We start from the raw sequence: 24,513 nt of genomic DNA on the forward strand, positions 1-24,513 counted from the left end.
GTCAGTTCCCACATGTGTACTAGAAATAGAAGGTATTTCAAACTGGTAATTTTTCTGAAGTAAATGAAGATTTATTTCCTCTGTATTTCCCGATAGAAGTAACATTGAAATTATCACTGAAAAAGAATAAAGTGGATATTTTTCATTCCCTTCACCAAAGCACTAGAAAAATCGAACCACAAGTTGTATTAGACTGTGTAAAAATAGAACATAATTTTACTTTTGTGAAACAAAAATAATTTGGCTTATGTATCATTTTTTAATCTAACAAGTTAAAACAAATTTGGAAGCAAAAATGTACCATAAATCTTTCTATTGTATCCATGTTACTAAGTGTTAATTTAAACCCCAAATTTATGAAATATTAATCTGTGACTGCTTCTTTGACTTTATAATCTGTCTTTCTGAATACAGTCCTTAGCAGCATTTTATGAGTTCTCTTCAACATGCTGAACTGTATTTGCAACAATGGCAGTATGATGACTGCATAAAATCTGCAGACTCCTGCACAGCCCCAGCTAGCCAGGTCAGCTCTGAACTAATACATCATTGCAATTCCTAGGAAGTTTACAGAAAACATGTCAAAACATAAAGGGTGGGGATACTGAGAATCCACACCATGTTCTGGTATACAAAATTCAGGAAAAAAGAAAATAAAGAAAACAACTCTCAATTAAATAACCTAGGTAGCATTCACTGAGTAAGGATAATAAGAATCAGCCTACTGTCAGTATTCTATAATTACAAATAAAACTTGTCAAGTTTAGAAACGTATTTTCAAATTTTAAGAGGCAGGATTAGCGCATTAAATCATATTTTCCATCTCTTTTTCTGTCCTAATTTTATCAAATGTCTTTGATTCTCCATGCAATAAGTGACTTTCATACATCATGGAAAAAACAGTTTTAAAGAAGATGCCACACTAAATGTGCACCCAAAGTAAGATAACCTTGATTATACAATCTTTTGCTATCTTCTACTTTCTGAATTCCTTGAAAGTTTTTTACTACTTTACACAAAGGGCTGACAATATTTTCTGGCTGCAAAGACCTTCCACTGCGTAAGCTGGCTAGCTACATCTACAAAAAAAATTTACTTTTTGATGTAATATCTTTCCAATTATGTTAATTTGTTGCTTGAATATATATTTATTTGGCATATTCATGAATCGGGTTTTGGGAAATTTGTTGTAAAAACACAAACTCAAATAGTGGTGCATAATTGTGGAACAAAGCCAACTCTAAAACTGGAAGTTATAACTACTTCAACAACAGAAGGAAAATGCAAGCAAGTACTTGAAATTTCTGTTCCTCTGCAGTTCCAGAGTTCCATCTTTACACTTCCACTTTACATGTACCACTGTACATGGTCTTCCATGTACAAAAAATTAGGTTTTTTTTCTCCTTTAACTAGATGAGATTTTTTTTCCTAGTATGTCTTCTATCATCTCCATCACTTAACTCCTTACCATCAAACACCTTCAAAAGTCAACTCTTGCAAAATTAATCGGATTAACTGAAAGTCAATCTGGAGACACAAACTCCTCAAATAATTTTGGCAGAAACCAACTTCATGCATCTGTACCGTGAAGACTTTTTTTCTGCTTTAAAAATACAAGATTCTGTATTTCCACCAGACTGATACAACCTACGTCACGTAGCTTGTACTCAGCATCATTTATTGTCACAGAAGTGCGCATTGATATCCTGTATTTCCAGTGCTTGGATTGTCGAGAACAAGTTAAAAACACTGAGCCATCGAGACACCAACCTTGTGGGCAGGGTGCAGCAGCCATCGGCCGTCAGCCTGACTTGGGTTTCATAGCTATCCAGGGGGCAAACAACTTGCTGAACAGGAGGACACTCGACTGTGCTGCAATCCACACTGAACACTACGGAGGAAGGGAAGAAGAACATTTCTTTTACTCATGCTTTAGAAGCTTTCTGCAAATTACTTCCTCATAAGCAACCACTTATGCATCAGCCTTTTAAGTCACAAAAATTATCCAGTGAATGTGTGCTTGCCAGGAAACATTACAAAAAAGCCTCCCTTTCTCTTTAAGATTCACTTTTTAAAATTATTAGGAAGTGACTGAATTGATATTGGTTAATAAAACAATTTACAGAAGTTAGACAGGCAACCTTACACAATCATTACAACTGTGAATATTAGTTAATAGAAGAACCCTAGTTATGAAGAATATATATTTCCCACAGCTTTTAAAACAGTAAACATTCATTGTTTAATTTTTAACTAATTAATGTCTGTTTAAACAGCAAAATACTTGAATTACAGAAAAAAAAAGAGATACACTGTAGATATATGTGTATAGCATGTGTAGATATACATGATGCATGTGTAAAGGACATTTTTAAAACTATTTTATTAGGTTGTCTTGTTCATCTATTTATATATAGCAAATTGAAATGCAAAGTAACAAATCTTTCTGCATTAGTGAAATGAAGAATTCCACATAACAAGAAAGACAGACCGACAGTTTTTAGAATGTCTAGAAATGTAAATGAAAAAAAACCAAAAACCAAAACCAAACCACACTAAATATATAATTAATGTTCTAAGTCATACTCAGGAAAGCTGAAACACATCTTTCTCGTATTTGGTACTAAATCTTCCACACAGCAAACACTACCAGCTCAGGTAATATGTGTCTGTTACGGCTTTTCAAAATTATACCAAAAAAGTACGGAATAAAACACAGCTCCCCTTTTAAGAAATGAGCAACTTTCTGACAGAGCAAGCAGAATGAACAGAATGTTACCAGACTGCAAATGATGCAGTACAATATCCCTGATTACTGATGAAACCTCACTGCAATACTGACACTACCACAGCGGCTCACTGAACTACTAAAGCAGCTTGACAATGCTACCCACATTTCCTGCAAGAGCTCATAACCTTCAAAGAGCCATTTTTTTCTCTTCTGGTCCTACATTTTCCAAGCTTGATCCTCAGTGGTGCATAGCAATAACTGACTCTGTCACCATGAGACATCAGTGCTCTGCACATCTCCATTGCAGTTGTTACTGTGAGATAGAGCGTGGCTCACTAATACTGAAAACCAGACCAGTCTGTCTTTTTAATCAAGCAAAAACTTAAAAAACATTACAAACAAACCCCAAGTTAAGTCTCCTCAAATGGAATTTTTTCTCTTTATTATTACATTATTAGATTAATCATGAAACAGCTGAGGTAGGACATGACCTCTCAGAGGTTCCCAAGCCAGGCCAGGTAGATCTGGCTGCCCAGGATTATGCCCAAGTGGCTTTTCCATATCTCCATGGATGGAGACTCCACCACCTCTCTGGGAAAACTGTGACAGTGCCCAGTCACCCTCACTGTGAAAAAGTTCCTCCTGATGTTCAGATGGAACCTCCTGTGCTTCTATTTGTGTCTCCTGCCTCTCTGTCCTATGACTGGGCACCACTGAAAAGAACCTGGCTCTGCTTTTATACCGTCTTCAGGTATTCATATCATTCATGAGATCTTCCCTGAGCCTTCTCTTCTCCAGGTGGAACAGTCCCATCTCTCTCATAGTTTCCTCACTAAGCAAGAGATAAAGGCAGATAAGAAATGAAAAATATTTGGAAAAGGAAAAAAGTTCCTACTTTCTTTCAGATTTAAACTGGTTTCTCAAGCTGGGAAAAGTATTGACAGAAACTTATAGATAAACTGGAAATATTCTGAGGTTACAGAACAGCTTGTAATTGTAATTCTTCATTTCTTTAAAAGGTATTTCCCAGATTAGCTGCACTACTGTCCTGAAAAATAAGGCTGCAAACATTTGCCACCGACCATTTAGTTTTCTTTACACATCCTACTGTGACTCCAATAATTAACATGTGTATATTTTATGAACAGTTTTTTATAAGCTGTTATTATATCTTATTCTAAACTAATTTTTTTTTTTGTCCATCATAGAAACTTTAAACTTTAAATACAGTTTGACAAATCTGTGTCTTCAGGAGCTCATAACTATGTTCCAATTTCCTATCAGTGAAGATTCACCCAATCAACCTTTGCCAACAAGCATTCAAGAATTTTCTTATTCACTGAATTTGTATATAGAAGCATCTGAGAGTTACCACTTTTCTACAGGAATGTAGCAGAAACCCTGCCATGGCTACAGACCCTGACATATCTGCAGTAATGTGCTACCTCCTTTGCAGACTACAAAACCAAAGGTTTTGAAACTGCTAATGAAACCAGGTGAATAAAGCTTTCTAGAATAGTAAGTTAACAAAGTATATTAACTGTGTTAAGTTTCACCCTGACACATTTCAACTAATAAATTAGCTGGCTTTTCAATACAGTGTACAGTTTAGGGCAAGAACTAAATAAAAATCTACACATCTAATGGTGAAGAAGTAAGCCAGTATTTGCATTTCTGACGAAACGGTGGCTCAGCAAAGGCTAAGGCTTCAAAAGCTGCAAATTCCTGAAGGTTCAGTACAAGTATAGACAGTCTGCTTTTACAGCATGCAAGCATCACATGATGTCCCTCTGCCTTCAGTTCAGATGCATTTCAACTGGCTCTTCATGAGCAATGCAACACAACACAACACAGCTACACACGATAACGGCAGTCACATCGTCTGCCGTGGGAGAGGTAGACAGGAAGTATCTCTCCTTGACAAGGCATTATCCTTTTTACATTCCATGACACCTCAGAACATATTACATACAACCATAGCGTTCCTGGGCCTCCAATGCAGCTGTATCACTGCCTGAACCACTTTCTTAACTGCCCCGGTCCCAGGTATTTCCCAACATGGATCTCCGCATTTCCTGATTTTTTTTCCCCTCTCTCACCTTCACTGTCAACTTAAAATCCATTTCCCCAGTTCCATTAGAAATATATCTGTAATTCTTCCTCACACTTTTTGTCCAATCCTTTCCCACTCCTGTCTCAAGTTCTGTCAACATAAACTTTTAACAAATCGTTCAATAAAACAGTGTAAGTTCTATTCTGTAAGTAACAGAGGATAAAAAAAAAACATTATGGAATTCTATTTCTCTGAGCTGTGTATAAAAACTTGATTTTGCTGACCCTTGTCCTTAGTGCAAGGCTGTCTAAGCTCCCGACCTGATTTTCAATGCTGAAGCTGTATCAGGGTGGAGCACAAGCTACTTCCCTGTGCGTCATTACACACTACTTACTGGATTATGTTGCTGATCTCGGACTTTCCATCAAGCCCTGACTGCACAGAATTCCCCAAAGAAGTAAGGCAAACAATAACATTTTCTTTACAATTATGTTTAAACCAATATTTGGTGCAGGAAAAAAAGAGTAATTTTCAGGCCATGCTGGAAATGAGTGAATGAAAGCTCTGCCAGAAAGACTTCTGAAAAAATGACATGAGTGGTCTTTTCAACACAGGCTATGTCTATCATGACAGACACTTCCCAATGCTTTCCAAAAATGTCAGAAACTATAAGATGACACTCTCCATTGCACCACATACAACAACAAAACTTATCAAAAAAGGTACAACAAACATCTCTTGGACAACTGCCAAAGTAAACTATTTAGCTTGTTTTATTCAGAAGTGACATCTAGACCACCTATCAACACTTCAGCAAAATATGTTTTAATTTAGATTTTAACTCAATCTTTAAATTAAAAAAAACATGATTTAAAAAATGTCCTTGTTCATAGTGGTTTAGCACATACACTCCCACAGATCTTGTTTTGGCTTATTTTTATTTTTGCAGTTAACACAATATGCAGTTCCATTTGAGACTGCTCATTCAAACTGTCTTTAAGAAAAGAAAAAAATTAAAATACATTTTGAGAAATGTAATTACCATCTTAAAGTTAAATTCAGTGCACATAGACTAAATTCCCTACTAGTGAATAGACAGTTACACACATCTTGTAGGAATAAAAGAGGTTGCTTATGAAACCAAACCAGGGTTATCTCATCTCTGAGCTTTGCAATCATGGTAAAACAATGAGCACGACACACTTGTTCTCAGTAGGTGCCACAACTGTGATGAGATACTTGGTGGAGCAGCAGGTAAGAACATTTAAAGTAAATTAATCTGGAGGACAATAGACATCTAAACTACTAAGTTTCTTCAGTATTCATTTTAACAATGCCTTCAATTGTACTCCTGAAGTAAAAGGGGCAGAAGAGGAAGTGGATCTCAAAATGAAATATTTTATTTTTATTCTAGCATTTAGTGTTGAGGAAACACTTTCTATTTTCCTTTCACTAACTCCATTGCCAATCACAGCACTTGAACATATGCAGTTCTCAGCAGAAGGCTCCCAACTCAAATGCCAGAGTAAACTAGAGAGCGGTGATATCTTTTTTAAGGAACAGAAATAAACACAATTTATGTTTTAATTGCACAAGCACTTTATCTTGGCATAAAGCAGCACTGCTGTCATAGGAAGTAGTCCTCCCAGCTTTATTTCCACCAGAAAGACCTTGCTGGTGCAAAACCCCTATCAAGGGTGGTTAAGCAAACATGGAGGTGCAGGAAGAGTGTTCTGGAAGCATTACTCCCAGAACTAAAGTTTCTAGGTCTGTGGCCAATAATGGAAACATGTTTTTCTCAGTTCAGTGTGGTACCTCCATAAACTTGCTGACACATTCAGTAGAACTGATGACATCAGCCCCAGAAGAGCCTCTGCAGGAGCACCAACCTCCAAGGCCTTACTCTATCCATTACCTGTATTTTTCTAGCAACATGGCATTTCAGTAATGATTCATAAAGTTCAGCTCCTCTAACTCTTCGCTCCTACAATTCTTCAGGATACCAAGTCAGACTCTGAAGATGCAGGGCTTATTACCAATTTCTAACTCCCATTTGCAAAGCTCTACGCTTTCCTAAAATCCCATTAGTTTCTTTCCTTCCCCAATCTCTTCAAAGCCCCTGCTCCTCTACTCTCCTGACACACACCTTCATTTTTCCTTCGTTTGTCCCATGTACCTTCACCTCTTAAAACTCCCTACAGCAAAAATACAATCTGCTTCAGAAAACAAAACACACAGAGTTCCATAAATTCACTAACATGATAGAAAATCATATTCAATTTGAAGATTCTGTAAAACTAGAAAGTTGAAAACAGCTTTCAGGAAGTAATTTCCCCATGGGAAAATCTGGATGGACTTATTTGCCAACTACAAGATGGAAATTCAAATAATATTTGGGAGGACAAGATCAGAGCTAAAATTTCTTTTGCAAATGATAAATAATCCAAAGTCAGCAAGACAAAACTCAGTAAAGGCATAATTGAAGTGTATAGAAGGAATTAAAATGTACAAATATAACGGTTCAGTAGCAGTCGTACTACAGAAAGATCCTGGCATCACAGCAGCTCACTAACTTGCAAAACAGTTAAAATCTTATTTAAAGTTTTGCATGAGAAACAGAAAGCTATTATTCTAAAGTATTCAGTGCTGATTAAGACGTTCCCAAAATATTAGTCTGCTTTTGGATACCACATGTTAAAGTGTGGATTAACTGAAAAAAAAAACTTATAGAAGGGAAACATAACCAGGGAGGAGTCCAAAAAGACCATGTCACAAGAAATTACAGCTAATTCTAGATGAAAGAAGCCCATGGTTGACAGAATATTCCAGAGCAAAAAATTATAGTAAAGACATGCTCACCAACTACTCAGGACAGGGTACAAAAAAGTTTGCTTAAATTTCCACACAGATTTGCATTGAATATTAGGGAAAAAACACAAAGAGAAGCACTAGAAGGTACAAAGAGTGTACAGCCTTCTTTTGTGGAAGATTTAAGAAAATGTTAAATATTAGCATAGGAAATGCACAGTTTAAGCACACTTGAAACTGTTTGCATATAATGTTTTGGATTATATGCTTGCTTTCAGTTCTCTGTTTTGACTGTTTATTTTACCAAAGCCTGGATCAAAGAGTGAATTACATCTTCTACTTCACTTGGAATAATAAATCACAAGAAAGGGTGATTTGTGTTCTCATGAAATGGAAGATGTAAATACTGAAAATATTGTACAGTTTTTTGGTATGCCCCTCCATAATCCTTTTGCTTTGCAGTTTTTAAGGGTCAACACTTGATAATCCAGAGAGATCTTAAAACAGAAATCCTAATTCCCTGACCATGCACAATGCATTCCTACTATGAAAAACCTCTGTATAATCTAATCAACATAAAGAGTATGTCACTTGCACGTTCACAGAAATGCAATATTCTCACTAGATTACTTTTCCCTTGATACTCAGTTTAAATTCATGTCTAAAGAAAAAAGAAAGAAAAATTACCATAATATTTTTATCCTTTTTTCTTTTAATGGGTATTGCCCACATATGCTCTCATATTTTTCATTTCATAGTTTTTCATTTAACTTTCAATAATAATCAGGAGAATTTAGAGGCTCTAAAGGCTTTATTGGACGCAATTATATAGAATATTTTGCTTGCCAGACAGAAAAAAAAAAAAAAATGGGAAAAGAAAATGTATCTGGTTTTACCTGGCTTGCATTCATAGAGATCACAGCATTCCCCTGGCTTTCCTGATGCCTTAGAAACCAATATATTCAAATAGCCAGGTTGGCAAACCTTCCTCAAGCAGCCTGCAGGGTTACACACACAACGGCTTGGGAGTGGACAGCATTCACCAGGAGGTGCATAGCCTTCAATCAAGATGGAATCTTCTGGACATCGAGGGGAAAACTGCACCTCACAGCGGGCCTTGGAGCAATCAGGTTTCTCTTCTGAAAGGGAGAGAAAAATCATCATGCCATGTGTCAGCAAAACACTGAAGTTGTAAAGATAAACTCAGATAAAGCTCCTCTCTTTTTCCTCGCCCCAAAGCACTAAAAATAGGAAACAGATACTGCTGAACTGATTAGCAAAAATTACTAAATATCCTTTAAAAACTATAATTATTTGCAAGCTGCAAGGTGTCTTATGAAATATTTTACAGAATTTGTAATTCGTATGACGCATGTGATGGCTGAACCCACACAGCCTCAAGTAAAGCTGTGAACTTATATTTGGCCAGGATGTCAAGAAGCAACTTGTCATATCATGTCAGCCCAGTTGTTCACACCTATTCCTTCAGTTTCCTAAGACCTTCCATTATGGACTGATTTAAAATGATTGCTTTATTAACCTGAACTGAGCTCTCACATATTCAAAACGCAAGTTAAAAGTTCAAGAGCTAACATATTTGAATACATTAGCACAAGAGGACTTTTCCTGTACACACTCCCAATGTTCACATTAGAAGTGTTGTTTCTACATACTTCAGCAGCTTGAATACTGAGAGATAAGAGGTTTGACTATGGTAATGATGAGGTTTGTTGATGATCCTTATGCATCCCTTCTATCTCAGGATATTATATGAGTCCTTCATGTACAAGTACTTTATGTCTTTTCTTATAACCATCAAAGATTACTAACCTAAATGTGCTACTATACAGCATTATAGCTCTTACAGTTAAAAATCATACTATTTTCATCTATCTTTAAAACAGCCTTGACTAGCTATGTATTTTGCCTATAACTTTGAATAACATTTTTAAGACTATTTTTTTTTTTCCAAACCTTACGTTTAGTTTCTTATCTTGTGTTCTTATTAAAGACATTGCTCAGACAGAACACTACTGGTTACAGAGGTTCACTGCAGAGAGCTACATAAATAATAGATGACATACTAGTTTCAGTATTTTATTGATAGCCTTTAGTTTATGGATATAATAAAAGGCTTGACATTCTAGCTTTTAAAGTTGTTTTCATTTTCCACTGCATGTTTGCTCAACATGCACAGAGAGGCGACAGAACTGTTGCAGCCCTTAAAATACATACTCATGACAGGCTCTTGACAGAGCACTTGTACTCATGATGACCCTTAAACTCCCACTGTTCATTACCTTATGTGCCCTAGCACATAAGCATGCCCTAGCATGGAAACTGCCCATCCTCATGCAAACTCTCATGAAAATACTTTGGACTGTAAGTATTTTAAGAAGTTGACCTGCTATTTTTTACCTGACTGCATTTACACACATACGTGTATCTATACGAAGATAAGCATTTCCTTAACTACTGCTTAGATAATTCAATACAGATAAAATTTGAGCAATGCAATTGGCCAAATGCAATAAAAACTATTTTTGACCAATTTGGATAACTTTCCAAAAGGCAAGGCTTGTCAGCAATGCACATCAAACTATTCCAATTCACACTATACAGGACTCTAGATGTATAATTTTTGAAGATCAATGCAAAGTCTGCTGCTGGAGTTGCTAAGATCACCTAGCAATGATATAAAAACAAGGACATGTCACTATCAGCACCACATAAGAAGCAGCAAAAGCAATAGATGAGATAAATTTAAAATAGAGAACCATGTATTTTTTGTATGAAAACAAAAATATTTTTGTATGATATATTCACTCAGTGTTTTGCAGTTATTTTTGATAATCTTTTCCACTTTAGAGTATTTTGCTCAATGTAGTTAAAGGTTACAGACTGTGACAGGACTCTTACATAAAGCCAGCACCATTTACAGAGGAAATTATTTAAACACAACCACCGCCTTGCAAAAGACGTGTTTATGTTTTAATATCAGGAAATAAAACACCAGTAGGTACTTATAAACTAAAGGTTTTTGTTTTAATCCTGTGTCACTACTGCTTTTGTACTTCATAGTCCCAAAAAATAAACAAACAAAACCCTACTAATAATTCCCTATTAATACTCATGTAAGTACTGTGCTTCCAAATTGCTTCTCGAACTACGTACATGTTGAAACATTCCCTTCCCAATAGCCAAACACAACTGAGCAGCAGGGAAGTCAAATATATTGCACCCAAGCTGGATCAACCAACAGACAATTATCTTCCAGCTTCCCAAATTCTAGCCCACAGCAGAGTCAAAAGCAGGTTAAGAAACTTTTTGCAGACTATGTCACAATTTGTTTCTTGATTTAGATGTCATTTTCCTCTATGGAAAGCAGTTACTGACTAAAATGATAAGTGGTCATCAGAATACAAAGTGTTTCTTTGAACATAATTTTTATCTAATACATGAGAATCCAGCAGCTCCAGGTGCAGCATTACTTTTTATCAGCTAGCATCATGCTAGTGGAACTGCTTTCCAAGTCCAGAATTCACTGCAGTGTAAGATGGGAGTTCAGTTTTACCGCATCTCAGTAAAAGCTGACGTGGGTTCCTCATTCTGACACCAAGTTTGGATAGAAGACTTCTAAGCAACCATTCAGAAAAGTTTCAAGGTTTTTATTATTGTTATCTCAGCAAATGACAAAACTGTCTCTATCCACAGGGATTCATTACACTAAACTAGTTCTACCTTTTCATTACTTCAGCGAAGAAGGCATCAAAATTTAATCTGTTCTCAAAATAAATTACAAACATTAATACAGCCATAACTGTCACTGCTTTAGCACAATTCCTGATTTAATTCCAATACATACAGCTATTTAAGATTTCATCAAACAAGAACTGTTTAATAGCTCTTTTTTCCTTTAATAACAAACACTTCTACCCCTTACAAAAGGAACATTAAAAAAAACAAAACATGTAAGAACAAAATAATTAAAAATACACCAACAGCCTCAAAAGACAGAAAGCAGGGTAATGCCAAGCTGTATTCCTGAAAAAATCCCTGGGAAGTCACTCACCAGTGCTATTTCTGCTACTTTGCCCCTTTTCCATACCAGACAGACTGTTTCAAAGCAGCTTTTAAACAGACCAAAGTAGATTCACACGAGCCTCTCTGTCAAACTGACACATACACTACAAAGCACCAACCTGTCCCCTGGATGCTTTAAGCTACTGCCTATTACACAATTCAGGTTCTTCCTGACCAATGTCTTCACAGTCAAACAATGCATCAGGACTTAAACTCTGTTTCGATAATAAATACAACATAAACAAATATTATGTGTGTCCAGTATCAGGAGAACTTTCATTTTTCAAAGCGCTGTGGTGAACCGAAGGAATTAGGCTTTTGAGGAAAGGGAGAACTACACATGGGGCTATATATATGTGACTTACTATGAAACAAATTAATACAGCAAATATATACATATTCCTGAATAACAGGGCATCTTAACAAACACATTGCACAGCAATATACATGTGTCACACTGTTCTCACCCATAGTGCAAATCCCTTCACAAGAAGAATTCCACACAACCCTACCTGCATGTAGAGACAGTGAAATTGCTATAGCATAAAACTCAATCACATTTCAGTATATCCGTTAAAAAAAAATACCCCAACAGTTAATAAGGAGAACAATCACTTTTCAGGGATGCATCCATCAAGCATCAAGCATTTTATGCTTCCCATAAAAGTTTGAGCTGATAACCTACAACTCACTAAGAAAAACACAGTTGTCTGCAAGAGCTGCCTTTATGTTCAAAAAAGCAGTATTTCAAATAGCTACACAGAGAACAGAAAATATTGGTTGGTTTCCTGATGAGGTTTCTCTGTGGGACACATTCTCTTTACAGCCTTTCATCAAACACCACTGAAGTTGGAAGTGCTCTGCTATCCCTGACATCTCAGCAGCCTGAGCCAACAAAAGATCTCAAAAGAGATAAAGGAAGAATCTGGATCAATCAAGCTTTTGCAAACTACCTACTCTGAGACAGACAATTTTCTTAAGAAATTCAGAAATGTAGCCAGAAATACAACATTCTTAATAAACTGAACACAATCCAGACAGGAAAACTAACATTTTGATTAATTCCAAATAAGACTTCTATCCTTGGAAATCAACTTAATCTCTATTCTAAAAGGCAGCTCTGGAGATCATTTAAAATAAAGTTCTTCAGTTTACCAGTGACAGCGTTATTTTTAGATATAAATTACTACTGGCAGAAGTTTTTCATTTCAGGACAAACTTTACTTTTTGTAGGTCTGAAGGTTCAGGCTCACTTGTACTTTGCTAAGAGCTTGCAAGAAGAACTTGCTGTTGTTGAGCACATGACAGAGTATACCCTACAATTATTAATAATAACCTAAGTTACAATGTATAATTGAAAAATAATAGCTGAAAAAGATACAATGCACTGTGTGCTTTATTATTAAAACAGGGATCATTCACTTAAAACGTTAGGATGTCTCAAAAAAAGTCTCACTTTCATCTCAGAAGTGCACAGGAAAGTTGAGCATCTCGGAAGTTGAGGCATAAAAACATTCAAACTGACCTTTCATTGCAACCACAGTATACTTTTTATGAAGTGCATGAGGGGGAGGAGAACAAGCTTCAAAGGACATAATCATAAGAAGAAATCAAGATATGGATCTGGGTTCTTTTCTTTCCATTAACTTTAGAAAGTGTCTGTCATAAAACAACAGCCATAAACCCAGAACTCTGTAAACAAAGTTTCTCCATATCAAAAACTACAGTGTATTTTTAAAATTATACTTCCCATGAGAGTACAAAGTTATTAGGGGGAAATGGAGGTATAATAGCAAGTTACTGAAGCACTTATGCTGCGACTAATGCTTTCTTTGAGAGAAGGCAGCTTCTTTAGCTTCCTGAAAGGTTTATGCAATACTCAAGCTGGGTACTAGTTAGATATGTTTTTATTAAGACAGTCACTGAACATAGGAAGTCCAGATCTCCAGCATTTTCCATTTCTTTTGTTAAACTAGAGCAGTTAGAACAAAAACCAACCACGTCAAACCACTCCCCAACCCTCCCCACCTATATAATACCAAAGCAGCACAGAAATAAAAATAGCTCCTTAAGAAGAATTAAACACTTTGCTTTCACCTCTGTATCAAATTCTTTTCCTTCATTATGTGTGCATGCTCTGCTTTGACACGCAGAGAAAGTACATGCCAAGTTTATTTAATGAGAAAAGCAGAACAGTTAAAACATTGGTTAGTACAGTAAAAGGATCTTAGGGTATAATCTGCTGTGGGAGAAACAGAGAAGAAAAGCCCTGACAGGGATGGGAGGGTCTTCTCATTCTTCAGGTGAAATGGAAGAATGGTTTCCATGCTTCTCAGGAAACCATTTCAGGAAGGAATTGTTATCATTTTGTCAGAACTTCATGTGATGCTGTTACTCAGTCACCATAGAAACGAGGGCAGAATGTTTTATTGCAGGAGATGGCTGAAGAGAAATTGGTATTTCTCAGGTCCAAGTGTTTCCACTGAGATATTGAAATGGTTCTACAGTTGATGCTTTAAAATCAAATTTTTAATACATATCCATACGGATATACAAACAGATGTGTATATACACAGAGATGGAGGGAATACATTTTTCCTGAAAGTTCCAAACAAAGAACACAGAATAAGAAGCATTTTGAAATAGCAAGCTTCATATTTAATTTTCATTTTATATTCCATATTTCATTTTTCTGAGCAGTTTAGAATAAGATATGGTTCATAAAGATTAACATTTTGCACGACTAAACAAAGCAACGCACTACAGTTGGCACATATGCTTTGAAGGCACGTGTTCCGCTTTGCATTTTTGTAAACCATTTTTGTGAAATCTAGGCTAAAACACAGTCACTTTCATTGTACAGTCTTAGAGTCATCATTGAGACACATTCCAAACAATAGGCATACTGTACTGCTATACAGTGGCAGGAAGGAAATATTAAAAGGATTAGGGATAAACAAGAAAAATGATTACCCAGCTGAAGCAGTCAGACAGACAGGGATCGATATCGGAATGCAAAATGCCCAAAAGGATTTTCAAGAATCAAAAGGGAAGTTATAGTAGATTAAAAAATGAGATTAACTTACACATACAATATGCACAATACTGTATACGGATGAACTGCTACAAATAAAAAAGGGAGCTATAACCTGACCTTTTACCTAAAACTGAACTTTATTTAAAATCCATTCTATTTTCTAAATGAGTCTTGCTGCATTTCCCAGCATTCTGGTGCTCCACATTTTATGTACTACACAGTGAAGCAACCTGTCTCACCCACATTATAGCCTAATCTTCTCCTAATATAACAGCCTGGAACAAACCTGGATTGAAAAAAGCCACACACCACAAGACAGTCACAGATACCAGTTTTAAGAACTCGTATTCATTGATACACAATTTTGCAACACAGTGTTTACTACAGATTAACCAAAGATTTTCCATTTTGAGGACCAAATAACCAGAAAAAGGGTTATATCAGTTGTATCAAGACAGCTACAGTCAATGAAGACAATAATCCCCTTTGGGTAGATAGCAAAGCTATTATAATTTTGTAATTCCATTTCTTGAACTAGTTTTTTTTCCTGTACTGGAAATATTAAAAAGAAAGGTGGCAATTCAAAACAAGCAAACAGATAGACCCCAAAAAAACACCACACCAGAATCACAAATAATCCTGACCTCAATCCTGATGCCTTCCAAATAAAGAGTTTACAGACTCAGTGAGGCTCTACCAAACACCTGCACCTAAAAGGAAATGCAAGTTCTATAAAACCAATAGTGTTTGTGGCAGTAGTTCCATTCGGGTTCAGATCTCCCAGCTCACAACGCTCCTCTGTTATGCTTAGAAAAAATCATGTCTTGGAAACTCAAAAGTAATTTTACTTTTCCTCTATTTCATTCTAAACCTGCTTTCAACAAATATGTATTAGCTTGACACCAACAAGTTAATCCAAATCAATAATGGGTAACATCAGCTGACAGAACTGTGCATGAAGGACTGAGCCCAGCCCACTGCACAGAACATGGGAAGCTGTGCCATCCCTGGGACAGGATACCTCTGTACTGCTAACTGCACTGCTTTCAATAGAAATAAAGCACCTTTAAAATTCAGTAGTGAAAAATCCTTCAGAAGTTAGTTGGAGAAATGAGCAGATAGCTGTAGTCAGATTTACAGCTGTGTTGTCTCTACTGTAAAATAGCAATTAAAAAGTTTTCAATATTGTCACAGCTGGAATAACATTGTACATCTTAATTTCTCTATATAAGAGAGCCTATTATGCTGGATGAATGGTACTACTCCTACTATTGCTCAGTCTTTATATTGGCAAATCAACTAAAATTTTCAAAGAAAGAGTACATAAACAGTAATGAGATGGTCTCACCTACAGAGCTAGGAATTTAAAAAATTGCCAAATCATTCTGGGAATAAATCAAAACTGAAAATACTAGATTTATAATCAGCATAAGCTTCATATACTTTGATGACTTACAAAAATGTACACTAGTAGTAGATTTACTTAAAGCAGAAAGTATTATTTATTGCAACAGTATATTCAGGTGCAAAACCAAAGGTAATGTTGAATGAGTATCAAAATAATGATAAACACAACTATTTTGAACATTCTGCTTAACACAGCTTAGGAAAACAATATGAGCCTAGCTGGTATCTGAAGAAACAATCACGAATATTCAGTGAAAGAGAAGCACTGTAACACACAGCTTGATGTGATGAAGAGAAAAGGATTTGAATTTGAGGACACACCATATACCTCCCAAGAGACAAACCTCTGGAGGCAGCTCAGGATGTAAGGAACACCAAACAACTTACTCTACCACATAATCACACCCAGACTAAAGTCTCAAATTACTTTTTTTTTCTTACTCAAAGTCTAAAAACATAAGCAGAACAAGGACTTAGAAACACTTGCATTTGTAATAAATGCAAATTATAATGAAAATACATACATGAGTTTACAAAGAGTAAGAATTCACATATGTATGAAGCTAGCAACTGAGACTGAACAGCAGGAAGGGCAATCAGTTTTCTTGAGCTGATTAACAAAAGGAACAGAGTTGTAAACATTAACTTAGAAATGAGGCATCTGATATTCAATGAAATTTAATTTTTGTTGTTAGCAAAACTGAATCAACTCCTGTCTGCCCTTTAGTGCTTTGCTTTGTTAACACAAACATAAGGTATGTGATTTCTTTCAGTTCTCTCTGATAATTGCTGATGTTAAAAAGCCCCACCAAAACCCACAACCCCAAGCCCACACACAGTAAAAGCAGGACCTAAATGCTTTAAGATGCTTCTGGCAAGTAAACTTCAGTATGCAAACTAGTTTTCCCAGTTACTATGTTCAAAGGACCTCTGTCTCTTACCAGCTTAACCTCTGTATGTTTATTAGAGGCTTAACCACGTGTTTCTCAAATTCTTTCACAAGAACACTCAAGATGCATAATATTAGGAAAATCAACCATGTTCAACATTTTGGTCTTCTCTTTACTAACCTAAGATACCACAGTAGTCAGAAACTACAAAGAGAATGATCTTTTCTTTCTTTTAGGCAAACAGAAAGTGCCAGCTTTCAATGGAGAAGACCAATGATCCAGATTTCAAGCCATTTTCACACTCCAACTGCTATACTTCATCTCTTGAATTCTCTAGGTTGGCTTCATCCTGAGCCCTTCAAAAAAACCTCTCTAATTCAGAATTTAAACTGATTTTTATTGTACCAGATTTTTCAAACAACCAGAGATCTTCCCAAATTCTTGCCTTTTGCCCTTTATTTATTTTTAAACATTAACATTTCTGTTAAGTTTGCCTCCCCAGAATGAGTTTTAGCACCAACTAACTGCTCATCAGTTACCAAACCTGCAGCATTATTGAACAAGATTTCTATGCATTACTTAGGACAACAGAAAGCGACTCTACCTATAATAAGAAATACTACAGCAAAGCAAAAAGGGGCCATTATAATTTTAGGGGAAATCCATACTGCCAGAGAGACTTCTAATGTAGAAATTCTTGGTGTCTTGCAGTGAAGATACTCTACAAACTTTTTAAAACATTTCCAAATAAAAGAGCAATTATCACCCTGAAGGATAAACAGCTCAGTCCTCCACAAAAAGCAGATATTAGTTCTTACCAGATTTATTTTTTCTGAGAAATGACACTTAAGAAAACTGTAGTTAGGAGCATTTCACTGAACACAGAAATAGTGGATATTCCACAAATAAAACATTATCTTTTCTCCAAAGGCAAAGTCTTCTAATAAACTGCCACACTTGACACTTAAAATGCAAAACGCAGAACTAAGCAGCTTATCAGAGTACTCCAATGTAAAAGAAGCTAAAGTACACTGTTCCTGGGTCCTTTTACTGAAGCCAACTTCTCATATTCCATGTAAAAATATGGAATAAATAAATACAATAGAAACTGTGCTTTCTTGACTCCAAAGAATATTTGCACTAGGCAAAATAAAATTTAAAAAGCATCTAAAAATCATGCAAGGTATTCCGCGCTCCTTGTAATACCTGTTAGCAGTGCTAGTTTGAATGTGTTTCTGCATTTTTACAACTGTCATTCACACAAATAAGAAAGGAAAAACAAAATATCTATTGGGAAAAAAAAGCAACAAGACAAAAGCAACACAATAAATTTTAATTTTCTTCTAAAATCCAGACAGCTTAAACTTGAGAAGACAGCTACCCAACCGCTTGATCAAAGGTTTTTGAGAACCGATTGGAAAAACAAACACCTGGAAATTTGAGAATCATCTTACTCATCCTGCTTTCAAACTACAGCAGTATCCTAACCAGAAATACCCACACATTGCAGGGGTGGTGAGGGGTGGCACGTGTGCAATACATGCACACATGGATTCATAACCTGCCCCCACGCACGGTAAGACCACAAGGAATTGCAGTATGAGAAGTTTGTTCTGCTCTGCAGTGCTGCTGCACAAAATGTAAGCAGCCAGATTGCTTTGGAGAAAAACTGAGAATCATGCAATATCCACAGTATTTATTCCTCAGATCGTCACTAAACAGGTGCCTGCACAGGACTGTGCAGGTAAATAAATACAATATTTGACAATACCAATTAAACACAGCTTCAAGTCCGCCATTAAATGCTACCCTAAACCAGCAACATCCCACAGAGGGAATTAAACATCAAAACTACAAAAAAGCAGAGAAAGTCAGAGTTTACACAGTACTGAGCTTCTGTTAACACTAGTACAAGTATTTTGCTGACTTCAGTAGCTTTTAAACTTGGACCCCTCTGTTTCAAACTGGATGAAAGCCAACACCTTGTATGACAAACAAAAGACAGAAAGTCTGGAAAAAGACCAACAATCCTATGCCAAATACATAAAAATAATCTCTCAATTTCAGAATGCTGTTGGCTGCAATGTTTTTTAATTAGATTCAATTTCTGATCTCATTTGAAGCATACAGTTGTGTGTTAACTACCTGGAAAGTCTGTTTCAAATAACAGCTGAAAGGGGAATGATCTAGAGGATTGCAAACAAGCATGTTTTTTTCCACAGGTGTATTGTTTAATTTTTTGTTTACTAATCATAACTAACAAAAAGCATCACAAATCATCCTGGCTCAGACATTTTTTCTGATTCTTCACCACCTGCTTCTCTTACTCTTTCTTCTTCACTGACCTTTCCTCTTAAGTTATCCACTTATTGTTTATAACCTCTTTAAAGCAAACCTCAAATACTACTTATTTTACATCTAACCTGTCCTTCTTGTACATCTCCATCAGTACAATACACAGCAACGTACTTGTTTTGTGCAAAAAAAATCAACCTTAATACAAAATATTACTTTCTCTTAAACACTAAGGAAAAGCATATTTGTGGCATTTTGCACAGCAACTTCCATGGCACAAGTGAAAAAAGAACAAACTAGGAAATTCAGATGTAGAAGCTTTAGATTAGCATATTCTCTTAGGGCAGTTTGCCTAAGCCTTGAATGAAGATTAAATTTACAAGCACTAAAATGCAGGTTACATACAATTGTGGAACATTATGCATCCTGGAAGAAGCTACTGCCAGGAAACTGCAGATACAGTTGTACTTCCCAAATGAAGCAAATTAGTATTTTTTCCAGCAAGATTTCCATGATGGCACACCTTTAACAAGTTTGGGATTCAGTCACGTCCAAAGCCATTCCATTTTTGGATCAAACTCAGTACAGTGCACAGCACAGGAGACAATTAATGTGCATTAATCCTATGCATAAAGGTTTGCAGCACACGTTACAGATTATGCGGTTCCGTGACCAGAGACAGGGCACACGGGCTTATTAATAAATCAGTCAAGTATGAAGATGGCACATTATCCACAGAAGTTATTATTAGCATCTTTAAAACAGACAAGAGACACCAATGTTGTATTTGGAGACTCCTTGTCAAACCTGGAAAAACTCTAGGAGTGGGAAAATAGCAAATGGAATTTTGAACAATATCTACTGAGCCCCAAGGAAGGGACAGGCTCTGTACACTCTCATGCTACAGTGATGGTGGATTCTACCTCACAAACACACCCTGGGAGGCAACACGAGCAGCAAGACCAGAATTTTAATTGAGAGCTATTGTGAACAAAATGAAAGTTCTGTTAGCTTGAAACAGACTAATGAAAATAGAAGAAAGGAGTTGAGGTTACTAGCAAACACTAAGAAATTTTTTTTCTCAAAAGACACAATGATCCTTGCAACCATGATAGTGCACTGATCCTATAAACTCACACAATACATTTAAGAAATCCCAAAGCTGTAAATTTATTCCTTCATATAGAGCAAGCATTGCAGAAGTGAGCAAAGCCTGCTGACATTCAACAAGATAACAGGAGAAAGCAAAAGCTATCAAAAAGCCTTATCAAATACCACAACCACTGATGCTTACACATTTCAAAGCTGAGATTTCATTGTTTTCCCTGATTTGGCTGGAAAAAGACAGCAGAGAGAATAAAATCTAGTATTACATGATGAGGTATCTCGCATGTCACTTAAGATATCTCCCCCACAGTACACCTCAGTTAACAGCAGTCCTCAGTAAACAGTAAAGCAGCAGCAACAGAAGCAAATGAGGAAAAAATGAAAAAAATCAGATCTTTAGTTAAAGCAGCTAGAGGTGCTAATTGCCAACAAAGGCAGTATTAATGAGGTAAATTTTAAAGGAGACTTTTCATTAGCACAACTCAAAATTAACTTTTTTTCAACAAAAAGAATAATGTGAAAAACATGCCACTGAGTATTACTGCTGCCAATCAAACAATTCTGTTTAATCTTTCATCCATTCTATGCAATGACTATACTTTTTCAACACAGAATAAGTATTTGGTTTCATGGAAATCTGGATCAAGACTTATTAACATTTATCTGAAGTCTCTGTGATATAACCAAGAGGGAAAGACACATTTAAGTAATACAAATACATCAATAGTAGCAAAAATAGAACACAACTATGTCAATTCTGTCACCTGCATGCCTTGTGAAACGTGCTTGGATAACATCACCAGCATAAAAAGAAAGAATATTTGAAATAGAATAAAAGAAAGTTAGAAATTTTATTTCAAATTTCTTGCTACATGCATACCCTCCCCATGCACTATGACCTATAAATGCCTTAGGTGAATGCTTAAAGAGAAACAAAGCTAAGTTAAATAAAACTCTTGCATTTAACCTGCTAATGTCCTATAAAGCAGGACTTTAATTACCACCTTTAATAAACTGGTCTTCTCCCATTTCACATAATTTTCCTGAATTATGCTGTAGATTTTGAGACATTTTTAAATATATTTAAGCACTGACTATTTCAGGAAAAAAGGCAAAAAAAACCAAAAACTAAGCTGAGTAAATGGCAAGTTCAGCTTCAATTTCTATTATGCCACAAAAGGAAGCAACACTTAGATTATGTAAGACTGGACAATACAACCTTAAATAACCTGTAAATGCACTGTTTAAGAGACATGGAAAGACTGCCTTACAAAATAAATTATTTATGCAGCAAGATTTAAAAACAAATATTCAGTTAGCATAAATTGCCTTAGCTGCTTGACTTAGAAAGGACTTGTAAGTACTCGTGTAGATTCATACTGTCTCTTTTCCTGTGCACTACAATGTGGTAACTAAGAGCACAGACTTAAAAAACTCCAAACAACAAAACCCCACAAATCCATTCCCTACGCCCCAACAAAACAAGAAAGAAAAAAAAATCACCCAAAACCAAATTTTAAAAAATGCATCACAAAAACAGTTTTAAATCAACAAAAACATGAACAAAGGAATAACAATGCTTATATAACAACAAAGTTTCCAAACCAAGAGACACCTAACATATATAGAAAGGATACTCCAATGGACAGAAAGTTCAGAAGACTTAAGACTAAATTTCAGGACCACATTTAACTGGACTGAGTTTCTACTCCTGGTTTCAGTAAATTCAGGTCAGGCACTTGGATTGTTTCACTCCCCAATTTACCATCCTTTTTAGCAACGCAATTTCTTCACAAGCACAGGCAAACATGTTCGGCATGTGATATCATGCTTCATGTAACACACAATCCTTTTTTCAGTCAAGATTCTTAGGTACTACAAAAAAAAACCAAAACACTCCACTCTAACCAAACAAAATCCCAACTCTTTAGTGTGTATCTGAAAATGTTTTACAGCTGCTAAAAATTCTGAGTATTCAAGAAAAAATGGACAAGTTTTTCTTCAATAGAAAAATTGCATCTGAGTAGCCATCCTTGACTAGTTGAAAAGAAGGTAATACAAATGCATGTTCACTAGTCAGTCATCGGCAAGTAGTTGTGAATTGGTGTTTTGCAAAGAAACTTCACCTCACTCAGTTCTTGGAAGGCAAAATTCAGTCTAAACCAAAGCATGATTTCTCTTCTTTAAATTAACCATTATGCCCTAGGCTATAGACCCATATGCAGTTAGAGAGTTTGCTACAATCATGCTATTCTGAACAGAACAAAAAAAGAATGGAAGAAAACCACATTAACCAACATTTTGGTTAATTTCTCCCAAACAATTTTTTGAGAAGAGAGTTGCTTTTAAGATATGGTAGAAGAGCCAAGCACTGTCTCAGCAGGGTTAGCTCTATGAAGTAAATTTGCAAGCAATCTCAAATGCATCCTAGGAATAAAGATTTAGGAGATAGAGACAACAGCTAAACCAATCAAGTTATGTAATATATTAATGTACCATAGGTATCACCTTGTGATGTATTCATGTCTCACAGAGATTATCTGTTCCAACTGATCTCATATGGAGAAAGAGAAAAACAAACCCTTTCAGGTAATAAGCAGTCCAGAACTGCTCCCAAGAATGGTGTGGGCCATGAAGTCAAATTTCTGAGCATCTTCCCTATGGCAGGTACTTTCAGAACTTTCTAGGCAAGTCGGAGACCTTCCTCCACTTTTGGTCAGGATCTATTGTTTTCAAGTGCGTCAAGTGCACAGTAATTCCAGTCCAGCTGGGCATCATAAGGTCATCCCCACCCCTACCCTGGGCAAAGCTAATGCTAGTCAGCTGCTCAGATCCATCCAGGTGAGTTCAGACAATCCTGTGGATGGCAATTCCACTTCCTCTTGGGGAAGCTTCTCTCTCCCACATCCCATTTGGCATGTTTTTGTTGCAGCTGATGCTTCTCACCCTTACACTGTGCGCCTTGGTGCGGCACCTACCTACACCTTCTCTGCGGCCAAATACGAGGCCGCTGAAGAGAGCATCAAAGTCCCTTCTCCCTTGTCTTCAGACAGAACAAAACGTCTCCTGGCTTTAGACGGCGTTCCCCAGCTCCTGCCGAGGGGGCACGACTGCGGCAGGAGGGATGCGCGGGCTGGCAGCGCTGCTCCCGCAGCCGGGCTGCACTTGGCCGCCGCCTCGCCAGGGCACACTGCCGCCTCGCCAGGGCACACTGCCAGGGCACACTGCCGGCTCGCCAGGGCACACTGCCGGCTCGCCAGGGCACACTGCCAGGGCACACTGCCGGCTCGCCAGGGCACACTGCCGGCTCGCCAGGGCACACTGCCGGCTCGCCAGGGCACACTGCCAGGGCACACTGCCGGCTCGCCAGGGCACACTGCCGCCTCGCCAGGGCACACTGCCGGCTCGCCATCCCGCACTGCCGGCTCGCCATCCCCCGCACAGCCGCACACCGCCGCTCCTGCCCCGATCAGCTTCTCACAAGGGCAAAACAACCTCTACAACCACTAACGCATTGCCCCAGTGGGGCGTGTTAGAATAGTAAAATATATTTACTATTATTTAGCATAGTTTTAAGGTAGGTTTGACATCACATCGATAGAGACCCAAACAGAAACTTCAAAATCTTTAATTATTTTACTTTGGAGCTAGAAGTTCATGACTAACAGATATGATAAAAGGAAGTTCAAAGACATGTATTTTTAACCTTGGATTCAGTTTTTATCCTCCATCTATCTCAGTTATGTCTCTTGAAGCTGTTTAATTGTCCAGGAGTAGCACAGGCTTATGCACAGCAAAAAATAGAAATTAATTTTGTCCACAAATTGTTCCTGCAGTGGGGAGTTTGTGCACTCATCATCTCTTAAACTGTGACCTGAGTTCTACTTTACCTGTAGTAGACAAATCCTGAATAAAGAAGAGGAAATTCTCAGAGTACTTCACTACATTTACTGCTCTGTTCGTAAAGAAGTATTTATTATTTATATGAGGAACTTCAGCTTGTTTGTGCTATGAGGGAAACAATCCTGCCCAGTATTTTGTCATCCACCCTTCACAGTTTTGGTATGCAATATAATCTCCTCAGAGTCAGATCAGATACTCT

At 36.8% G+C, this 24,513-nt stretch overlaps 1 protein-coding gene across 4 annotated transcripts in view; it reads right to left on the bottom strand.

Moving 5' to 3' along the window:
- Positions 1–24,513, bottom strand: part of CRIM1 (cysteine rich transmembrane BMP regulator 1) — a 174,623-nt gene that overhangs the window by 83,356 nt on the left and 66,754 nt on the right. For all 4 annotated transcript variants that reach the window (XM_086878121.1, XM_086878123.1, XM_086878122.1 and 1 more), the window contains 2 exons: positions 8,489–8,731; positions 1,771–1,891 (listed from right to left, as the gene is read on the bottom strand). In XM_086878121.1, the coding sequence (XP_086734247.1) occupies positions 1,771–1,891; positions 8,489–8,731 (364 nt within the window). The remainder of the gene's footprint in view (positions 1–1,770; positions 1,892–8,488; positions 8,732–24,513) is intronic.

The sequence above is a fragment of the Cyanistes caeruleus genome, chromosome 2 (assembly GCF_971803275.1).
Source record: "Cyanistes caeruleus chromosome 2, bCyaCae1.hap1.1, whole genome shotgun sequence".
NCBI lineage: Eukaryota > Metazoa > Chordata > Aves > Passeriformes > Paridae > Cyanistes > Cyanistes caeruleus.